General features: G+C 43.3%; 1 protein-coding gene across 9 annotated transcripts in view; it reads left to right on the top strand.

The window, feature by feature from the left end:
- The window catches only part of DAPK1 (death associated protein kinase 1), a 210,218-nt gene that overhangs the window by 182,132 nt on the left and 5,726 nt on the right, over positions 1–22,360 (top strand). For all 9 annotated transcript variants that reach the window (XM_032164451.2, XM_058444796.1, XM_032164450.2 and 6 more), the window contains 5 exons: positions 2,214–2,436; positions 5,952–6,140; positions 16,453–16,650; positions 18,078–18,216; positions 19,543–19,663. In XM_032164451.2, coding sequence (XP_032020342.1) covers positions 2,214–2,436; positions 5,952–6,140; positions 16,453–16,650; positions 18,078–18,216; positions 19,543–19,663 — 870 coding nt within the window. The remainder of the gene's footprint in view (positions 1–2,213; positions 2,437–5,951; positions 6,141–16,452; positions 16,651–18,077; positions 18,217–19,542; positions 19,664–22,360) is intronic.

The raw sequence follows: 22,360 nt of genomic DNA on the forward strand, positions 1-22,360 counted from the left end.
TATGGAGATTCTACACCTGCCAGGGCTGGGAATTCTGTCTGTCCCCACAGATGGGCTCCTGGTCTAGAGGGGCAGAGCACCCCATAATTACAGGCCAGGGGGTCACCATGGAGAGCCACGCATGGTGGGAAGAAGTTTCCAGGAGGAGATGGCAGGCAGGACAGGTTTTGTGGGTTTGTGGGAACTGCAGGTTAAAGCAGAGGGGGTCCTCCTGGGTAAGGGTGAGGAAGACGCTTCAGGCTGCACCTCATGGCTCCAAACAGGTCCTTGTTAGGGAGCAGGGCAGGAGTGGTGGGAAAGGATGGTGGCCTGTGAGAGGGTGTGACACCAGGGTGGCATGGTCAGTGCCACATCACATAAACCTTGAGTAGGTTCCCTTCGGTGCACTGAACACCTTGCCTATACTATCCTGTTAAAAGCTCTTACTTGGTATTAGATGTGAAATTGTTCACATGTCTGTATCTCCCCAAGACCATGGATCTGGGCTGAGCCTAGATTTTCCTGTTGTCAGCACTGTGCTTAGCACGGGGTTGGAGGGCCTCCCGAAATGCTGGTTGATGAATGATGGAGTGAGTGAGTAGTGAACTATTTCATTCTGTGGAGCCTCCTGCTTCTCCCTGTCGGATGGAAAAAGAAGAAAGTAATGAGGATATTGTGTTCCCAGCCCCCTCTGCAGCATGGAGCTTGTACCTTGGAGCGCCGCTTCTGTCATCCTCTTGTCTCATTACTGCCTTAAAGGATCCAGACCCCTCCACATAGAGAGGGACAGACGCTTTTGCTGGTCAGACAGGGCTGATCCTATTTCATGATTAAATTGAAGGCTTCTAACTTTCTAGATCTCCTGGATTTCCATTTTCTTTCAGCCTCTTAATTGATTAGGGTAAATTTTTGATTATACTTTTTATTTTATGTGTTTGGTAATATATTAATTTTTTTTTCTTTTTTTTGAGACAGAGTCTTGCTCTGTCATGCAGGCTGGAGTGCAGTGGCATGATCTCCGCTCACTGCAAGCTCCGCCTCCCGGGTTCATGCCATTTTCCTGCCTCAGCCTCCCAAGTAGCTGGGACTACAGGCACCCGCCACCATGCCCAGCTAATTTTTTTTGTATTTTTAGTAGAGACAGGGTTTCACCGTGTTAGCCAGGATGGTCTTGATCTCCTGACCTTGTGATCCGCCCGCCTTGGCCTCCCAAAGTGCTGGGATTACAGGCGTGAGCCCGGTTTGTTGTAGGTCTGTTCCTAGGCTTCTTAGGTTGCCATGTGGTTGAAACCAAAAGTGATGGTAGATATTTTTAATATTCACATACAGGTGACATTGCTATGAAGTTAAATCAAAAGTGCTAGTAGGTAGTTAACAGTAAGATAAGGTTCCTATTCCAGACCTACAGTTATGAAGTGGACATTTGGGCCATCCAATTATGTTTTTCTGATAAATTTCTAAATAAAGTGTGAGGGGTTCCACAAAAAAAAAAAAAATTGAAGGCTTCACAATTGCTCCACCCAACTTGTCATGCATCAAAATGCAATGGAAATAGGCAAATTCTTACAGACAGAAAACATCTCTATGGTTGCCAGGGGCTGAGCAAAGAGGGGAATGGCAAGTGACTGCTCACGGATACAGAGCTTCCTTTTGGGGGTGACACAAATGTTCTGGAAGGAGACAGCAGTGATGGTCGTGCAGCATTGAAAATGCACTAAAAGCCTCTGAATTTCACACTTGAAAATGGTGACTTTGATGTTAGGTGAATCTTACCTAAATTTTCAAAGTTTTCATTGGAGATAGAAATAAACATACTGCCAGGCACGGTGGCTCGCACCTGTAATCCCAGCACTTTGGGAGGCCGAGGCGGGCGGATCACCTGAGGTCGGGAGTTAGAGACCAACCTGACCAACATGGAGAAACCCCATCTCTATTAAAAATACAAAATTAGCCAGGCACGGTGGCACATGCCTGGAATCCCAGCTACTTGGGAGGCTGAGGCAGGAGAATCGCTTGAACCCGGGAGGCAGAGGTTGCGGTGAGCCGAGATTGCGCCATTGCACTCCAGCCTGGGCAACAGGAGTGAAACTCCATCTCAATTAAAAAAAAAAAAAAGAAAGAAAGAAACATATCTTCAGCATGGGTAAAAACTGCACACCGGGGATTAGGAACCTTGAGAATCATTATTTGCCTCTTTTTCTGTCACTCACTGGCTCTTTCTCATCCATGCTCAGGATACGCACCGAGGACTCTTCATCCAGCAGCTCCGACCCACACAGAACCTGCAGCCAAGAATTAAGCTCAAGCTGTTTGGCCACTCGGGATCCGGAAAAACCACCCTTGTAGAATCTCTCAAGTGTGGGCTGCTGAGGAGCTTTTTCAGAAGGCGTCGGCCCAGACTGTCTTCCACCAACTCCAGCAGGTTCCCACCTTCACCCCTGGCTTCTAAGCCCACAGGTAGGAACCTCCACGCTGGCCCCATCTCTCCAGCAGATGTTGGCTTCTGCACTCTCTCCTCTCAAGGTCTAGAGGGGAAGGAAGTTGTGTTTGGGTCACTTGGCCTGTACTGGACCCTGTGGCCTTAGTGGGTTTCAGGTCCAGGTTGGCTGGTGGCCTTGTGTGTGCTGCCTGTTGTCCAGCAGTAGCAAACTGACTTGGCAGTTGCAAAACAAGGGCCTCACTGAAATCGCAGCCACAGACACAAAGGTCCATCCTCATACATGTGTAAACTGCAGAATTTGCACAGTCAGCTTTGGGGACACAATTGCAAATTGCATTGCATTCTACTCAGGGGCTCTGGCCTTAGAGACAAAAAGAGCTCAAACTCAAACAGTCCAAGCATAGCACAGATCCAATACCTGCCCAGGAAGGGTCCTCACCCCTTATCCTTCTTTCTGGAGTGCTACAGGCAGACCCAGTATTGTAGATACAAAGAGCAACAAAAAGGGATTTCCAGGAAGCACCATCCTGCTCAGTTCAAGGTTGGATACAGGTTTCCAGAGGCTCCTTAGTGGTTTTCAGGGATGGTCTCTCTGGTCACATCCACCCTCCTTGGGAAGCTTTGCTGCCTTCCGGGCCTTCTACAGACAGGGTTATTGATTCATATTAGGGGGCCATCAGGAAGCACCTGGCAGTGAGCAAGAGAAAATGATGCAATCTTGGGTGTGATTCCAACTGAATCCTCCTTTAGACAGAGCGAGTTAGTTTGTGGAAAGATAAGAGACCTTCCAAGAGTTTCCTAAACCAGGACAATTTTGTGCTTTGTGCCTTGATTCATTCTCTATATATGATGTCACAGAAGAGCCTGGTCTGTTCCCCAGGTTGATGCCAAATGTGTTAAAGTTTGTGTTTCTCTTACGTCCCCTCAATGAGGGAGGACGCTGGGGAGCATGGGTAGCTCCCCATGCTCCTAGTGGAGAGTTGGCTGAGATTTATATGCCCTTTTCAACTTCTGGTCTCTGAACATAGCTATAGAATTGAAATGAGGAGAAGAAAGACTAACCAAAACAGAGTTACAATTTGTATTATTATATTGCTGATACGTGTGTCAGTATTTATAGAGCACTGTGTGCCAGGAACTGGGAGAAATATTGTCTGAACGATGCCTCATTTAATCCACGTGACAACTTCCAGGGTGTTTTTACCGCTGTTTTCACTACAGCCTTGAGGGGTCAGTTGGCTTCCCTGAGGTGCACAGGTGGCAAATCCCAGAACATCTGGTGCCTGAGCCAGTGCTTGTCAATGACACCCTGCATAAGGAATTCACGGGCACACCTTTCCATTTTCCAGTGTGATTTTTTTTTTTTTTTTTTTTTTGAGACGGAGTCTCACTCTGTCGCCCAGGCTGGAGTGCAGTGGCAGGAACTTGGCTCCGCCTCCTGGGTTCAAGCGATTCTCCTGCCTCAGCCTCCCAGGTGGCTGGGACTACAGGTGCATGCTACCACACCAGGCTAACTTGTATTTTTAGCAGAGACAGGGTTTCACCATATTGGCCAGGCTGGTCTCAAACTCTTGACCTTGTGATCCACCTGCCTCAGCCTCCCAAAGTGCTGGGATTACAGGCGTGAGCCACCGTGCCTGGCCACCAGTGTGATTTCTGCTCTACTTGAGGATTTAAGTGGGGTTTAGTTGCTCCCTTAGAGGGAGGCAGCACGCTTCTGCTGTGGTTAAGGGCACTGCAGCCTGAACCTCTGGTTGGGAGGGTGGGATATGAGAGAGAGAGAGAGAGAGAGATTTCAGTGCTTCCCCATGAAATTATTGTTTTCATAACACCTTGTACAAAGCCTGTCCTAACCTTTTATCCTCCCAACGAAAACTGCCACCAAGGAGCAGGAATGACTGCCATTTACCAACGTCTGCTCTCATTAAGCACACGGCCACATTCCACTAAAACAAGGCTTGTTTCCTGACAGGCAGTCACCCAGACACAGATTCCAGGTCGCAGGGAAATGGACAGACCCATTCTTGGGCAACCCCACAGCTTTTGTCAGACTGGGATTAACAATATGCAGAGAAATACACTAAAATGGCAGCTACGATGACATCAAGGCTTACATCATTTTGCTTTTGTTTTCTATTTACAGTCCTATCTGCCAACTTTCCTACAGAAATATAACATGCGTTTGTGTTTTTAAGAATAAATCTTGCCCTCCAAGTGCCCTTTCTCCTTTCCCTGTACCTAACCCTGCCCTTAGGATCCACTTTTCTTCTCCTCATCCCCTCCGTTGGATACCCCCATTATCCATGTCCGAAGTCTTAACTCTTTGGTGTTTAAGTAAGGGATTACCTTGGTGTTTGGATCGCCTGTTTTAAAGTCAGATACCCAGGTGAAACGGTCACTTCTTTAATGCCTTGCAATGTCTGTTGTATTAATTGTAAACCAATGGTACTGCAGTTAGGATTAATGAATCCCTTCTCCAATGCAATTCGTTCACCAAGTTCTTGCAGAGCACCCTCCGTGGGCCCTGGGTCACAGTCCTGACCAGAAAGGCAGCTTCTGCCTGCACAAGCCTGGTGGGAGAGACAGGGAGAGGGGCAGGCCAATGAGTAACTGAGATAGTGAGGAAGCACAGGCTCTATGCCCAAACGCAGGGGACCCAGACTCTGTTATTCAGCTCCCCTACCACACCCACAAGTTCACCATTGTTTACATAATGTTTCCTTTAAACTGACTCACTTTTTAAAATGTACTAAAATACATTGATTTGAAAATGAAAGTTAATATCCCTATCATAAATGGGAACCCAGTGTCACTGCCATAAGTAAAAATAAATGCAGTGAACAGCAACCAATGTGAATAAAATCCAGCTATACGCTGATGCCCACACCCTCTTTATTAAAAGGGAAGATGAGCAAGTATTGAGGAAATGGTAAAATCGGAAGGCCTCAGGTGGAGACTTGCTGCAAGAACAACTGCAAGGCCTTCCAGGGAATTTCAAAAAGGAGTAGCTTTCACAGTGTGTGATTCAGCGTTATTTAATGCTATGGCCTGCTACTGTCTGAAATCATTTTCCATTTAACCTGCAATAATAATCTCATGTGCAAGAGAGACAAGTCGCTCAGCAGGAGCTGGAGGAAGACAGAGACTGCGAGTATCAGAGAAGTAGCAGCAAGTGAGAAGGGAAGAAACCCGACCTCTGTCCTCCCACCCTCTCCACAGCCTCCCCTTGGCTGACCCTAAGCAGAAATCACATGGCAAGCCAGCCTAGAGACACAATCCCTAGGACCAGCCACCGGGGCGACAGGGCGGGGCAGAAAATGTTGTGGGGAGGTAGAGCAAGCGGAAAAGCCCACAGCCTTGCTGGGAACACTGCTGCCCTGCGCGTGTGAGGGCAGACACACTCACCCTGAAGCCAGAGTTGGAGTGGGGACAGAGGCGTGCTCCAGATAAGGAAACCTCAGGGCCAGCCTGGGAGGGAGACAGGCACACACTGCCCCCTGCAAGTGCTCATGTGATCCTTTCTATCCTGCAGTCTCAGTGAGCATCAACAACCTGTACCCAGGCTGCGAGAACGTGAGCGTGAGGAGCCGCAGCATGATGTTCGAGCCGGGCCTTACCAAAGGGATGCTGGAGGTGTTCGTGGCCCCGACCCACCACCCGCACTGCTCGGCCGATGACCAGTCCACCAAGGCCATCGACATCCAGAACGCTTATTTGAATGGTATGCCCTGCCTGCCCCAAGGGAAGGACCTCAGGTTTCCCTTCAACGGGGCTGTAAGTCATCCCTAAAGGGAGCTTGTCCTGAGCTGTATCTGTCACTTCCAGAAGGAAATCCAACACAGACTGATATTCAGAGTGAGCCAGGACTGAAGCATGGCTGGCTGCTATCCCTAAACAGTAAAACTAAACACTGGGATATTGTCAGCACCTAGTAAAGCACTTGGCATACAGTAGGTGCTTGATAAATGACCGTTGAGTAAATTAATAATATTTGTACGTATTTATGGGGTACGTGTGATACTTCGTTGCATGTATAGAATGTGTATGTAATGACCAAGCCAGATTATGTGAGGTGTCCATCACTTTGAGTTTTTGTCATTTTTATGTGTTGGGAACATTTCAAGTCCTCTCTTCCAGCTATTTTGAAAAATACAATGCATTGTTAACTATAGTCACCCTATTCTGCTATTGAACATTGGAAAGTATTCCTTCTATCTAACTGCATGTTTGTACCCATTAACCAACCTATCTTCATTCCCCCCTCCACACACACACAGCCTTCCCAGTCTCTGGTATCTGTCATTCTACTCTCTCCCTCCATAAAATCAACTTTTTTAGCTCCCACATGTGAATGAGAACATGCAGTATTTATCTTTCTGTGCCTGGGTTATTTGACTTAACATAATGACCTCCAATTCTATCCATGTTGCTGCAAATGACGTGATTTCATTCTGCTTTATGTCTGTGTATAAATAGTATTCTGTGTATACCACGTTTTCTTTATTCATTTGTTTCTTGATGGACACTTAGGTCAATTCCGTATCTTTGCTGTTATGAATAGTGCTGAAGTAAACATGGGCGTGCACGTATCCCTTTGATATACTGATTTCCTTTCCTTTGGAAAAATACACAGTAGTGTAATTACTAGATCATATGTTAGCTCAATTTTTAGTCTTTTTGAGAAATCTCCATGCTATTTTCCATAATAACTGTACTAATTTACATTTCTACCAACAGTATATAATAATTCTCTTTTCTCTGCATCACTGCCAGCTTCTGTTTTTTGTTTTTTTTTTTTGTCTTTTTAATAATACCCATTCTGATTGGTGTAAGAGGGTGTCTCACTGTGGTTTTGATTTGCATTTCTTGGATGATTAGTGATATTGAACATTTTTCTCATTTACCTGTTGGCCATTTGTATGTCTTCTTTTGAGAAATTTCTATTCAGGTTCTTGCTCATTTTGGTTTTCCTTTCTTTTTCAACTTGTATTTTAGATTCAGGGGTCCCTGTGCAGATTTGTTACCTTTTTATATTGCATGATGCTGAGGTTGAGGGTACAAATGATCCCTCCCTCCCACCCCCTCTAGTAGTCCCCAGTTACTATTGTTGCCATCTTTACATCCATGAGTACCGAATGTTTAGTACCCCCTTATAAGTGAGAACATGCCATATTTGGTTTTCTGTTCCTGTGTTAATTCACTTAGGATAATAGCCTCCAGCTCCATTCATGTTGCTGCAAAAGACATGACTGTCTTCTTTTTTTATGGCTTCATAGTATTTCATGATGTATATGTATCACATCGTCTTTGTCCAGTCTGCCATTGATGGGCACCTACATTGACTCCATGTCGTTGCTGTTGTGAATAGTGCTGCAATGAACATACTAGTGCATGTGTCTTTTTGGTGAACAATTTGTTTCCTTTCGGATATATACCCAGAAATGGGATTGCTGGGTTAAACAGTAGTTTTAAGTTCTTTGAGAAATCTCCAAACTTCTTTCCACAGTGGCTGAACTTATTTACATTCCCACAATGTATAAGTGTTCTCTTTTCTTCACGCCCTCACCAGCATCTCTTGTTTTTTTTGTCTTTTTAATAATAGCCATTCTGATTGGTGTGAAATGGTATCTCGTGGTTTTGATTTGCATTTCTCTGATGATTAGTGATGTTGAGCTTTTTTTCATATGTCTGTTGGCTACTTGTATGTCTTCTTTTGAGAAGTGTCTGCTCGTGTCCTTTGCCCACTTTTTAATGGGGTTATTTGGTTTTTGCTTGTTGAACTCTTTAAGTTCCTTATAGATTCTGGGTCTTAGATTATGCCTTTGTTGGATGCATAGTTTGTGAATATTTTCTCCCATTCCGTAGGTTATCTGTTTACACTGTTGATAATTTCTTTTACCGTTCAGAAGCTCTTTAATTAGGTTCTACCTGTCAATTTTTGTTTTTGTTGGCAATTGTTTTTGAGGACTTAGTCATAAATTCTTCCCCAAGGTCAGTATCCAAAATGGTGTTCCCTAGATTTTCTTCTAGGATTCTTATAGTTTGAGGTTTTACATTTACAGCTTTAATTCATCTTGAATTAATTTTTTTATATGGTGAAAGGTGGGAATCCAGTTTCATTCTTCTGCATATGGCTTACCAGCTATCCCAGCGCCATTGATTGAATAGGGAGTCCTTTCTCCATTACTTATTTTTGTCAACTTTGTCGCAGATTGGGTGGCTGTAGGTGTGCAGCTTTATTTCTGGGTTATCTATTCTGTTCCACTGGTCTATGTGTCTGTTTTTGTACCAGTACCATGCTGTTTTGGTTATTGTAGACCTTTGCCGACTTTTTGATGGGATTGTTTGTTATTTTACTGTTCAGCTGTTTGAGTTCCTTGTATATTCTGGATATTAATCCCTTGTCACATAAATAGTTTGCAAAATATTATCTCCCATTCTACAGATTGTCTCTTCACTCTGTTGATTGTTTCCTTTGCTGTGCAAAAACTGTTTAGTTTAATACACTCTAAGTTGTCTATTTTCGTTTTTATTACCTGTGCTTTTGAGGTTTTATCCACAATATCTTTGTAGGACCAGTGTCCTGAAGCTTGTCTTCTTCTACTGGTTTTATAGTTTAGGGTATACATTTAAGTCTTTAATCCATCTTGAGTTGATTTTTGAATATAGTGAGAGACAGGGGTCCAGTTTCATTCTTCTGCATATGGATATTCTGTTTTCCCAGCAGCGTTTATTTACAAGGGTGTTCTTTTCCCCAATATGTGTTCTTAGTGCCTCTGTCAAAAGTTATTGGGCTATGAATACCTGGATTTATTTCTGAGTTTTCTATTCTGTTCCATTGGTCTATGTGTCTGTTTTTATATCAATACCATGCTGTTTTGGTTACTATAGCCTTGCTGTGTATTTTGAAGTCAAGTAGTGAGATGCCTCTATCTTTGTTCTTTACGCTCAGGATTGCTTTGGCTATTTGGCCACTATTTTGTTTCCATACAAATTTTCGGATTGTCTTTTCTATTTCCGTGAAAAATGACATTGGTATTTTGATAGGGATTGCATTGAATCTGTAGATTGCCTTGAGTAGTATGAGCATTTTCACAATGTTGATTCTTCTGATATATGACCACAGCATGTATTTGCATTTGTTTGTGTCCTCTTCAGTGTCTTTCGTCTGTGTTTTGTGCTTTTCCTTGTAGGGGTCTTTCACCTCCTTGGCTAAATTTGTTCCTGGGTATTTTATTTTTATTGCAGCTATTGTAAATGAAATTGCCCTCTTGATTTCTTTCTCAGCTAGTTTATTATTGATGTATAGAAAGGCTACTGATTTTTGTAGGTTGATTTTGTATCCTGCAACTTTACCTATTATGAATTTATTTCGCAGATCTAAGAGTTTTTTGGTGGAGTCTTTAGGTTTCTGTAGTTATAAGACCATATCACTTGCAAAGAGGGACAGTTTGAGTTTCTCTTTTCTAGTTTATATGCTTTTTATTTCTTTCCCTTCGCCTGATTGTTCCGGCTAAGAATTCCAGTACTGTGTTGGACAGGAGTGATGTAGGGGGCATCCTTGTCTTATTTCTGATCTTAAAGGAAAAGCTTTCAGCTTTTCTCTATTCAGTATGATGTCAGCTATGGGTTCATCATGTATGGCCTTTATTATGTTGAGGTATGGGTTCGTCATGTATGGCCTTTATTATGTTGAGATATGTTCCTTCTATGCCTAGTTTGTTGACAGCTTTTATCATGAAGGGATGTTGAATTTTGTCAAATGCTTTTTCAGCATCTGTTGAGATTATGATATGGCTTTTGTTCTTTCTGTTGATGTGGTGTATTATGTCGACTCATCCTTGCATCCCTGATTATGGTGTATCATCTTTTTTGTGTGCTGTTGGATTTGGTTTACTAGTATATTGTTGAGGATTTTTGCATCTGTGTTTATCGGGGATCTTGGCCTGTAATGATGTTGTTGTTGTTGTTGTTGTTGTTTTTACATTCTTTTCTGGTTTTGTTATCATGGTGATGCTGGTTTCATGGAATAAATTAAGCAGAATTCCCTCCCCTTCAGTTTTTTGGAATAGATTGAGGAGAATCATTAGTTCTTCTGACATCCAAACCTGGACTTTTCTTTTGGGGGAGGCTTTTTAATACCAATTCAATCTCATTACTCATTATTGGTCTGCTCTAGTTTTCTATTTCTTTCTGATTCAATCTTTCTAAATTATCTGTCTAGGAATTTATCCATTTCCTCTAGATTTTCCAGTAGCATATAGTTGTTCATAATAACCTCTGATGATCTTTGGTATTTTTGTGGCATCAGTTGTAATATCTTACTTTTCATTTCTCATTTTGTTCTTTTGGGTCTTCTCTCTTTTTTTCTAGGTCAGTCTAGCAAATGGTTTAGCAATTTTGTTTATATTATAAAACAATTTTTCATTTCATCAGTTCTTTGTATTTTTTTAGTCTTTGTTTTGTTTAGTTCTTCTCTGACCTTTATTATTTCTTTTCTTCTGCTAAATTGTGGTTTGGCTTGTTCTTGCTTCTCTAGTTCCTTGAGGTGCATCATTCGATTGTTTATTTGAAACGTTTCTGATTTTTTGACGTAGTTTTTTGTTATAAACTTCCTTCTTAGCACTGCTTTGGCTGTAGGTTTTGGTCTTGTGCTTTGATTTTCATTTGTTTCAAGAATTTTTTTTAATTTCTCCCCTAATTTCTTTCTTGACCCTGTGGTCATTCAGGAACATGTTGTTTACTTTCCATGTATTTGTACAATTTCCAAAGTTCCTCTTGTTAATCAATTTCTAGTTTTACTGCATTGTGGTTTGAGGAGATACTTGATAGGATTTCAGTTTTTTTTACATTTGTTGAGACTTTTCGTGTGTCCTGATATATGTTCTATCCTGGAGAATGTACTATGTGCTGATGAGAAAATGTGTATTCTGTAGCTGTTGGATAAAATGTTTTGTAAATGTCTGTTAGGTCCACTTCGTCTAACATGCAGTTTAAATTCAGTGTTTCTTTGTTAATTTTCTGCCTGTATAATCTGCCTAATGCTGAAAGTGGGGCGTTGAATTCCCCAAATACTGTTGTATTGAAGTCTATCTCTTCCTATAGATCTAATAATATTTACCGTAAATATCTGCATGCTCTGGCGATGGATACATACATGTTTAGAATTGTTATATCTTCTTGCTGAATTGGTCCCTTTTGCATTATATAATGACCTTCTTTTTTTTTTTTTTTTTTACTGTTTTTGGCTTAAAGTCTGTTTTATCTAATATAAGTACAGCAAGTTTTGTTCACTTTTGGTTTCCATTTTCATGGAATATCTTTTTGTATCCCTTTACTTTCGATCTATATGTATCTTTATAGATAAAATGGATTTCTTGTCAGCAGCATATAGTTGGGCCATGTTTTATTAGTCAAACAGCCAGTCTATATCTTTTAGGTGAAAAAGTTAATCCATATACATTCAAGGTTATTATTAATATGTGAGGGTTTATTCCTGTCATTTTATTAATTGATTTTTTGTTGTTTTGTATATTCTTTATTCCTTTCTTTCTCCCTCATTATCACTGTGCTTTGGTGGCTTTCTGTAGTTGTAATATTTGAGTCCTTTCTCTTCCTTAATATGTTTGCTCTACCAGTGGATTTATGCTTTCATGTGTTTTCATAGTGGAAGAATTGTCCTTTCTCTTCCTTAATATGTTTGCTCTACCAGTGGATTTATGCTTTCATGTGTTTTCATGATAGAAGAATTGTCCTTTCACTTCCAGGTGTAGAACTCTCTTAAGCATTGTTTGTAGATTTGATCTAGTGGTGATCACTTCCCCCAGCTTTTCTTGTTTGGGGAAGACTTTATTTCTCCTTCACTTATGAAGCCTAACTTTGCTGGGTGTAGTATCCTTGGCTGACAATTTTCGTCTTTCAGCTCTTTGAGTATAGCATTTCATTCTCTCCTGGCCAGTAGAATTTCTGCTGAGAAATCTGCTGTGAGTCTGATGAGCATTCCCTTGTAAGTGACTACACTTTTTTTTTTTTTTCTGTTTTCAGACTTCCCTTTGTCTTTGACTTTTGACAATTGGACTATAATGTGCCAAGGAGAGGACATTTTTTCAATTGCATCTATTTGGAGATCTCTCCAGCTTCCTGCATCTGGATTTCCAAATCTCTTGTCAAACCTGGAAAGCTTTTAACAATTATTTTAATAAATAGATTTTTTACCTCCTTCAGTTTCTCTTTACCTTTGGGACATCAAAAATTTGAATATTTGATTGCTTTATGGTATCCCATATGTCACAAGAGCTTTGTTTATTTTTTATTTTTATTTTTTAATGTTGTCTGATTGGATTATTACAAAAGACCTATCTTCAATTTCTGAAATTCTTTCTTCTGCTTGATCTAGTCTATTGTTGCAGCTTTTGAATAAATTTTCTATTTTATTCAAAAAGTTCTTCAATTCTGGAATTTCTATTTTGATTCTTTGGTAAACTTCTCATTAATATTCTGAGTTGTTTTTCTGATTTATTTGTATTGTTTTTCTGGATTCTCTTGTACCTCACTGAACTTGTTTAATGTCATGATTTTGAGTACTTTTTTTAGATTGCATAGGTTTATTTTTCATTAGAATCTGTTGCTGGAGAGTTATTGTGCTCTTTCAGAGGTGTAATATTTCCTTGCTTTTTCATGTTTCTTATGTCCTTACATTGATATCTGTGCATCTGGTATAATAGTCACTTCTTTGAACTTTTTGAACTTGCTTTCATAGGGGAGGGCATTTTCCTGAAGATGTGTCTGTGGTGTTGGTTGAGTAGGGCACTTTGGCTTTGATTCTGGGTGCATGCAGTAGCATAGTGGCCATATGATTTTTTTGCAGCTGTAAACAGCTCCAGTGGTGTCTAATTTTCTCAGTGGCTTAGGGTATGGTTGTTAGTAGAGGCTGTGGTAAAGTTTTTCTGGAGATGGGGATACCACGTGGGCCAGTCCTCAGAACCTAGTGGTGGCAGTGGTGGGCTAAGCATGCCTGTCCTTGGGCCCCAAGGTGGTATATGCTGGTACTGATACCAGTGGGTCCGGGTAGGTTGATTCTTGGGCCTCCAGGCAGCTTGCTCAAGTGCTGGTAGTAGTAGCAGTGGGCCAGGTGGGTAGTCAGGTTCTCAGTTCCCTGGGCAGCAGGCGTGGTATGAGTGATGGCAGTAGTCGTAGTGAGACAACCCTCTGGCTCCCAAGCAATCTGTGCTGATGTTGGCAGTGGCTGCAATGGGCTAGGCAGGCCAGTACCTAGCCCCACAGGTGGCATATACAGGTGGGCGCCAGCTGTGATGATAGTGGTAGGTTGGCTGGGTGTGACCTCAGGCCACAAAGAGGAGTGCTCAGGTGCCAGTGGTGGTGGACTGGGCTAGGTGATCCCCAGGCCCCAAGACAGCATACTCAGGCACTTAGGGGATTGTGGAGTCCAGCTCAGCAGGCCTGTCCTCAGGTCCCCTGGTGGTACATGTGATCCCCAGCCCCTGCAAAATGCTTGAGTCAGGGAGGCACTGGCTGCACTGTGGCTCTGCTACTGGGAAGAGTTGTCCTGCTTTCAGTGTCAGCAGCCGTATGCAGCCAGCTGGGGAGTGTGTGATTTGCACGTACTTCAGGACCCAGGGGACACAGCAGCAGTGGCTGCAGACAGGGGATTCCGCCCTTAGGGCACATGAAAATGCACTGCCACTACTCTGCTAGGGATAGTGGGGTCTCTGTCAATGGCTCATGCCTAGACCTTGGTGGCAGCTGCCAGCCAAGGTGGTGGCTGCAGGCGGAGATGTCAGTGGGGCTCTAGGGATGTGGAGATGCCAAGGCCGTTGGGCTACAGAGCAGGATGCAGTCTAGGGGTGTTTGGAATATACAAATGGTGCTGCAGTGTAGAGCTGCTTAGGACTCAGAAAGTGCGTGGGAGCCAGCCTGAGCTCCCTCTCTGGAGCAATGCCATTATGCAGTCTCCAGGCAGCTCCCTCGGCTAATCTCAGGGCCCACATGGGTGAAGAGTCCCCCTGCACCAGGGGCAAAAATTGCAGGAGTTCATGGTCTGTGTGCATCTTGCTCTCTTAAAAATTGGGCTTCCTCTGAGCTCCCCAGAGCAGAGCTGGCCGTGGCAGCACAGGGAGAAGAGAAACTTGTCTTGGGACCCCAGGCCGTGCTCCCATCTGATCTCTCACAGCCCCAGCCCCAACCCACCTCAGGACCCCACACTCCAAGAGCCAATTTCTGGGTACCAGAACTTTCCATGCTTGGCCTAAGCAGCCAGCTTTGGAGGGTGGTCCCTCCTGCTTCACTACAAGGCTGAGAAAAACCCTTTAGATCTCAGAGTGCATCTTGACTGCAGGATTTCGGGTGCAGAGTAAGCACTGAGGGGTAAACTAGGTGAAGGGAGCCTTCAAATCCTGTGATGGAAGTGGTCCTGCCAGGCCGCCGCAGAGGCCAGTGGTGGGCCGCCACAGTCCTGGCAGGATGTGGCAGTGTAGACAGGAGGCATCTCAGGTCCACTGGAGGTTCCGGGCATCCTGGGAGCGCCAGGTGGAATCTCACCTGCAGATACTTCTGGGGAAACGGGCAGCCTGCACAGCTCCAGTATGGGAAAGCAATTGCCCCCACATACAACCTTTGACCCATGCTTGACACTTTCCTGCCTGAAGGACCCCACCTCCTCCCAGGTCCACCCACCTCCTGTGCAGGCAGAACTGCTGAGCTCTGCATCTCACACCGGTGCATGCTTCTTGCTTCTTCTGAGCAGCCTGGACAGGGCCCTCACTCACCTGGCCAAGTCAGTCCCTGTTGAGCCAAATTCAGGTGACTTTTCATAGTCACTGTTACATTCAATATCCTATACCCTGGCATGTTCCAAAATTCATGTATACTTATTCAGGACACAAAATCTTTTCACCCACCTTCTCTCATTTAATCCTCTGTGGGACTTTGTGAGTTTGGGAATCACAAACCTAAAGTGGGCAGTTTGTCCCTGGCTCCTTCCTTGTCAGGAGTAAATTCTGCAAGTAAAGGTGGAGTGTCTGTATTAAGGATATGTGAGCCTACAACCGTGTCATTGTGGATGTGGTGTTCACACTTCTGCGTAATATGACCTGATGGATCTTTGTTTTTTCCCCAGGTGGTTCTCTCTTTTTTTAAATATACCAATATTTGAGGGGGAGTAATACAAAATATATATGTATACAGACACACACACACACACATTTCCATGTGAGCACCCAGGTATGCACATATATGTGTACATGTTGTGTGTGTGTGTGTGTGTAGCACTCCAGGGCATTAGAAGTAGTCATGATATAGATATATATATACACACACATAATAATGAAGGTACTTAGGGAAAGAGTCAAGCAGGTGCAGACATAAGTAGAAAAACAGACATGGATATACATGCTATAGATAGGTAAGTGTGACACAAGTCGATCTGGACTTCAGTAGATGTGTGTCTTAGTTCATTTTGTGTTGCTGTAACAGAATACTCGAGACAGGGTAATTGATAAGAAAAGAGGTTCATTTAGCTCATGGCTCTGCAGACTGGGAAGTTCAAGGGGCATGGCACCAGCATCTGCTTTGCTTCTGGTGAGAGCTTTTGAGCTGGGTCTAAATGTGACAGAAGGTCAAAGGGGAAGTGGACACACGGGAAGGGACAAAAACCTGCTTTACATCAATCCACGTTCTCAGGACCTAATCCATTCCCATGAGAACAAATCCACTCTCACAAGAGCAAGAGCACACTCACTCACTCCCACCAGCACCAAGCCATTTGGGAGGGATTTGCCCTTAGGACCCAAACACCTCCCACCAGGCCTCACCTCCCACATCACCTCACTGAGTGATTTGTGTGAGTTTTAGTGGGGAACAAACCATACCCAAGTCATAACAAGATGTATACACATACAGAAGAATGCCATAAGTATCACTATGCCTACTTCGAATCCTTGGAATGCTAAGAGAAATTATGATTGAAATTTGGTTAGTGGTGTTTCACGATTGTTATCATTTTTCTTTTTCTGTAGGAGTTGGCGATTTCAGCGTGTGGGAGTTCTCTGGAAATCCTGTGTATTTCTGCTGTTATGACTATTTTGCTGCAAATGATCCCACGTCAATCCATGTTGTTGTCTTTAGTCTAGAAGAGCCCTATGAGATCCAGCTGAACCAAGTGATTTTCTGGCTCAGTTTCCTGAAGTCCCTTGTCCCAGTTGAAGAACCCATAGGTGAGCTAAGTCCCTGCAGGCCATTGATGTCCTACCTGTGGTTGGCCAGGAATCGCCTCCTCCTTCCAGGCTCCTGCCACTGCTGCTGCTGGCCTTGCACCAGGCCATGAGCAGATCCCACCGTTTGTGGCTAACAGCTGAGCCAACTTCCTTTCTCCTTCCTGCTGGGAGACTTCCACTCTGAGAAGCTTCCTGGGGCTCAGGTGTTCGTTTTTGTTTCATGATTGTATATTCCTGCCTCAAAGGCCCACTTCTGAACAATCCTTTGAGAGGCATTTCTCACTTTTTTTCTGCCCTTGAGAGCCATGGTCATTGTATGTTGGGTGCAAAATGGAATCCCTGCTTGGATAGCTACTGCACCTTTACCTAAAGGGTACAGAATTAGTCAGCAGGATGAGCTCTTCTTCATCCTGTAATTCCACTAAGAAACGAAGAAAGAGGCCGGGTGCGGTGGTTCACGCCTGTAATCCTGGCACTGTGGGAAGCCAAGGTGGGCGGATGCCTTGAGCTCAGGAGTTCAAGACCAGCCTGGCCAACATGGCAAAACCTCATCTCTACAAAACATACAAAAACTTAGCCAGGTGTGGTGGCATGTGCCTGTAGTCCCAGCTACTTGAGGGGCTGAGGCAGGAGGATTGCTTGAACCTGGGAGGTTGTGGCTGCAGTGAGCCTAGATCGTGCCACTGCACTTAGCTTGGGTGACACAGTGAGACCCTATCTCAAAAAAAAAAGAGAGAGGGAAATGAAGAAAGGGAGCATGTTGATTGAATGTGTTATCTTAACTTTATTCCTAGAGGAGAGGATAACATGAAATAAACTTCTTTTGGTCTTTGCCCACAACAAGAGAAGCAGCCTTCCCTGGTGAAATGCAATACTCAGCAGTCAATTTTTTTTTTCCAGAAAAGCATATAATAATACAAGGAATTGGGCTTAATGCCCCTCTGGGTACTGCCAGTTTTGCCTCTTTCTCCTTTTTTTTTCATTTGTTTTAAACACTCCACAAAGTGGGAGGCTCTTTGTGTGACTTGCAGGTCGTTTATCTCTGACCCATCTCTGTGGTGTTGCTGCGCTCAGGCGTCTCTCTTTGGTCCTGTAAATGGCATCCCCTTTGTCAGAGGTTAAATTTTCCCTCTCCTTGTAAGTAGGGGCTGTTTGGAGACTTGAGAAACTGCCTTTAGTCATTCTGGTCCACTTTGAGCAACTTTCCTTGTGGCCTAGGAGATGGGCTCATCCTGTCGTTGGCCATGCTGGGGCCTTCTAGGGTCACGGTGCACAGCGGGCATGGGGCCTTCATCTCTGTGGCAGGTTGCACTTGTACCTGGAGAGTCGGCCTGGGCATGAGGCCAACACACCCCCCTCACCTGGGCAGGAGAGGCAGCCAAGGTAGGAGGACCCACCCCCTGAAGCAGTTCCCTCTCTGCCCCCAGCCTTCGGTGGCAAGCTGAAGAACCCACTCCAAGTTGTTCTGGTGGCCACCCACGCTGACATCATGAATGTTCCTCGACCGGCTGGAGGCGAGTTTGGATATGACAAAGACACATCGTTGCTGAAAGAGATTAGGAACAGGTGAGGGGCAGCCATTTAGTCTCCAGCTCACGGGTAGCCTCCTCTCCCTGAGAACTGAAGCAGAGGTGTGAAAAGTACAAAGGAAGTCTCATGAACCAGAGAAAGGTTTTAAAGGTCTTTCTTTCTTGGTCAACTCTTTGCTTGTACAGGTCGTGTATCCCTTATTGGAAATGATCGGCTTTAGAAGTGTTTCTGATTTCATATTTGTTTGGATTTTAATATATTTACGTATACATAGCAGTTGAACATCCTAATTCAAAAATTCTAAATCTGAAATGCTCTAATAACCATTTCCTTTTCATGTCTTGTCTTTGCCCAAAAGGTTTTTGGATTTTGGAACATTTCAGATTTCTGGATTAGGGATGCATAACCTTTATTTTTCATTTTTATTAAAACAATGAATCCGCATAATAAATCAAATACAAATGAAGAGCACGTGATGAAAGCAACCCCCTTCTTTCTACCTCCCAGCAACACTGCCCGGAGGTGACTTCTTTTAGCTGTTTAGATTTCAGTACGCAGTATTCAGTGTTCAGAAACACTAATCAGTATATCTTACAATATAAGTTGCAACCTACTAGTGAGTCTTAAAACTCATCTAGGAAGTCATGGCCAATTCTTTTTAAAATGGGATGGAATGGAACGGGATAGGATAGAATAGGAAAAGACAGAACAGGACAGAATAGGATAGATCAGATGTCAAGTATTATTTTGTAAAATGTTTGTTTCACTGATGAGTATGGGTATGTACAGGATTATGATGTAAAATATATGTTTTTACTCAGAGTCTATCAAAAAAGTTTGAACCTGCAGCTTTATATAATATGCTAGTATCTCTGATCTTGCATTATCAACTTGAGACACTTATCTATTGTGTTGAGACACTATATCTGTTTTCAGATATAAAAATGGGGCTTCTGTTAATATTTTTAGGTCAGTGATGTAGCTTTTGCATTCACACCTCTATTCTTAGTCCCTCCACTTTCCACAGTATCTCTCATCCTCACTTGTAAGGTGCGAGCATTAGGCCTCACCTTTCCTGCCTCGGGAGAAGCTGACATCTTTCCATGCTGTGCTCCTGCTGCTTCGTGCAAACCTGAAGGTCCCGCTCCTATGACTAAGACCATATGCCAATTTCCCCAAGTCTCTGCACCCACTGTGATGAGGCAGAGCCCACCAACAGCAGGGATGGGGAGGGGCCTTTGCAAGGACACCAGAACTTTCCTTCCCCCCTACCAGCCTCTTGAGCCATAGGAGCCTGGCCCCTCCATTGAAAGGCCTGGGGAGATTGACTCACTGCTGAGGAGGCTGCTGCTCTTCCCTTAGGTTTGGAAATGATCTTCACATTTCAAATAAGCTGTTTGTTCTGGATGCTGGGGCTTCTGGGTCAAAGGACATGAAGGTACTTCGAAATCATCTGCAAGAAATACGAAGCCAGATTGTTTCAGTAAGTACACCCTGGAGAGGGCCTGGACCCCTTTGTACTTCCTTCCTGGTTTGCCTCTGGTTTCAGGGAACTGCTTCTTAGTAGGACCCAGTAAGAGGTGTCTGCCTGGACATGTTTTTATCCTAGTGCTCTGGGAAAAGGAAGGAAGAATAGAGAAACAAGGAGATGATGGGAGCTGAAGGGTTATTATGGGCAAAGGTGGACCACTTCAATTTTACAAAATTCTTACCGATTTATTGGGTTCTTTAAAAATATTTTATTTATTTATTTTATTTTTTCAGAGACAGGATCTCACACTGTCATCCAGGCTGGAGTACAGTGGTGTGATCATAGCTCACTGTAACCTTGAACTCCAGGACTCAAGCAATCTGTCCACCTCAGCCTCCCAAGTAACTAGGACTATAGGCACGCACCACCATGTCTGGCAAATTTTTTTGATTTTTGGTAGAGATGGGGTCTCACTATGTTGCCCAGGCTGGTCTTGAACTCCTAGGCTCAGGTGCTCCTCCCACCTCAGCCTCCCAAAGTGCTGAGATTACAGGTGTGAGCCACCATGCCTGGCCAATTTTGGAAAAAAAAAAAAAAAAAAAAAAATTCAACAGTAACTTATTGTGGAATATTTAGAAAATTCGGAAAAGTAGAAAAACAGTCACAAACTTTTTTGAAAGATAGAATAAATGAACAAAGGAAATGAGACTGCATTCTTGGGTTGCAAAATATGACTAAATATTTTATTTTTCCCTAGTTATATAAATGTAATACAATTTCAGTTAGCATCTGAATGGGTTGAAGGGATTGGGATTTTTATCTTAAAATTTCCATGGAAAAATTAATTAAACATATTATAAAGCCCCTGATAATCAATACAGTTAAATAGGAAGAAAAGCTTAGAGAGTATAGAAGTAAATCATAATATCTTTAGAAATATAATGGAAAATAAATGTCATTTGAATTTAATGGGGTAAAGATTACTTAATAAATGAACCTGGCACAACGGGCTATTTGTCTGGAAGGAAATAAAGTTGGATTCCTACACCCTACAAAGTCCAAAAATAAGTGGATTAAAACTTTTAAATGTAAAAACATAAAACAATAAATATCTTGAATAGAAATTGTGGAGAGTGTATTTTCAAAATAACTAGGGACTGAGGAAACCTGTTAAACCCAAGATCTAAAACCCTAGAAATTTTAAAAGAAAATATGCCTATTTGAAAATCTAAACATTTTTTAAAATTTTTTCTGGCAAACAAGTAAGTAAACAAAGTTGAAAGGTGAAATAGGCTGGGAAAAAGCATTCTCAATGCTTTGGACAGGTAAATGGTCACACCGTAATGTTCAAAAAGCTCTCCGGAATTGGTAAGAAAAGGGCAAGTTTCCCAGTGGAGAAGTGGTGGCATTCACTCTGGAGTCTTCCTGCTGCCCAGGCCTGAGGACAAACGCGGGCAGATACCCATCTCCCTCTCTTACCTTTGAAGCTGCCTCTGGGTGTTTTGTTTTTTGTTTTTTTTTTTAACTGCTTTGCTAATAAGAAAATGCTGTGCTTCCCACACCAGATTCTGGTTCCAGACATGCTTCCAGAATTCCCGGGAAACCCTTTCCTGTCTCCAGAAAACCCTGCCCTTCACACCAGATATCCTCATTGGGGTCCCATTGTGGCATCATCAGAAGATAGGGGGTAGTCCGGTGAGGCCTGGGAGGAATCCGTCACAGAAACCAGGCGGTGATCTGGGATAACAGTAGTCTGTGCGGGGCCCCTGCGCTTCCCCACCAGGTCTGGATTGGGGCTGCATTCCTGAGGCAGGAGGGAGCGTCCCTGGAGAATTTTGAGCTGGGCTCTGGCATGATCTGCTGCTTCTCAGACACCCCCTGCCCAACCCCTAAACTCCTGAGCTCAGGCAGGTGGAGCCCGCCACGTCAACTGCACTCAACCCTGAGAATTTTGTTTTTGAATGCAGAGTAGAATTTAGCTGACATAAAAGAATTTGAGAGGGGAGTGCGGAATTAATGGCACAGTGCAGCCTGTGGCTTGTGTGGTTTCTAATTCAGAGGTATGTGGATTACATGAGTCTGTAACATATGCTGGTTTAATTAACCAAGTTAAAAGGTTAAAAATCCACTTCAGCCTACATACCAAGAATGGGTCTAATTGGAAACAATATTTCAACAACAGTCCCCACGAGTGCCTAATTTACTGGTAAACACTCACTCTAATATTGATAATGATACTCATTCCCTTTTCCTCTGTTCATAAAGTGATCATTGCCTGAGTGAAACAGTCACGAGAGAGGGGGTGAGGGAAGAAAGGAGGGAGGGAGGAAAAAGTGAGGGAGTAAAACATACATTAGGAGTTGGTGAACATTAGTTGATTGAGTGACTGAGTCCACAATTCCAAAAACATTCCTGGAAGACTCATAATCTATTTAACATTAACTAAAAAGCCTTTATAAAACTTTATATTTGAGCAATAGATTAGGCTTAAGAGCAAGTCTAAAAGACAACTGCCCCAGTACTCAACCCAAAAAACACTAACTAGCCGGACACACTGGTGTGTACTTGTAGTCGGAGCTACTCAGGAGACTGAGACAAGAGGATTACTTGAGCCCAAGGATTTGAGACCAGCCTGGGCAATAGCGAGACCCAGTATAAAAAAGAAAAAAAAAAAACATCATCAACAACAAAAAACCCACTCACTCATTC

The sequence above is a fragment of the Hylobates moloch genome, unplaced genomic scaffold (genome assembly GCF_009828535.3).
Source record: "Hylobates moloch isolate HMO894 unplaced genomic scaffold, HMol_V3 SCAFFOLD_10, whole genome shotgun sequence".
Classification (NCBI taxonomy): domain Eukaryota; kingdom Metazoa; phylum Chordata; class Mammalia; order Primates; family Hylobatidae; genus Hylobates; species Hylobates moloch.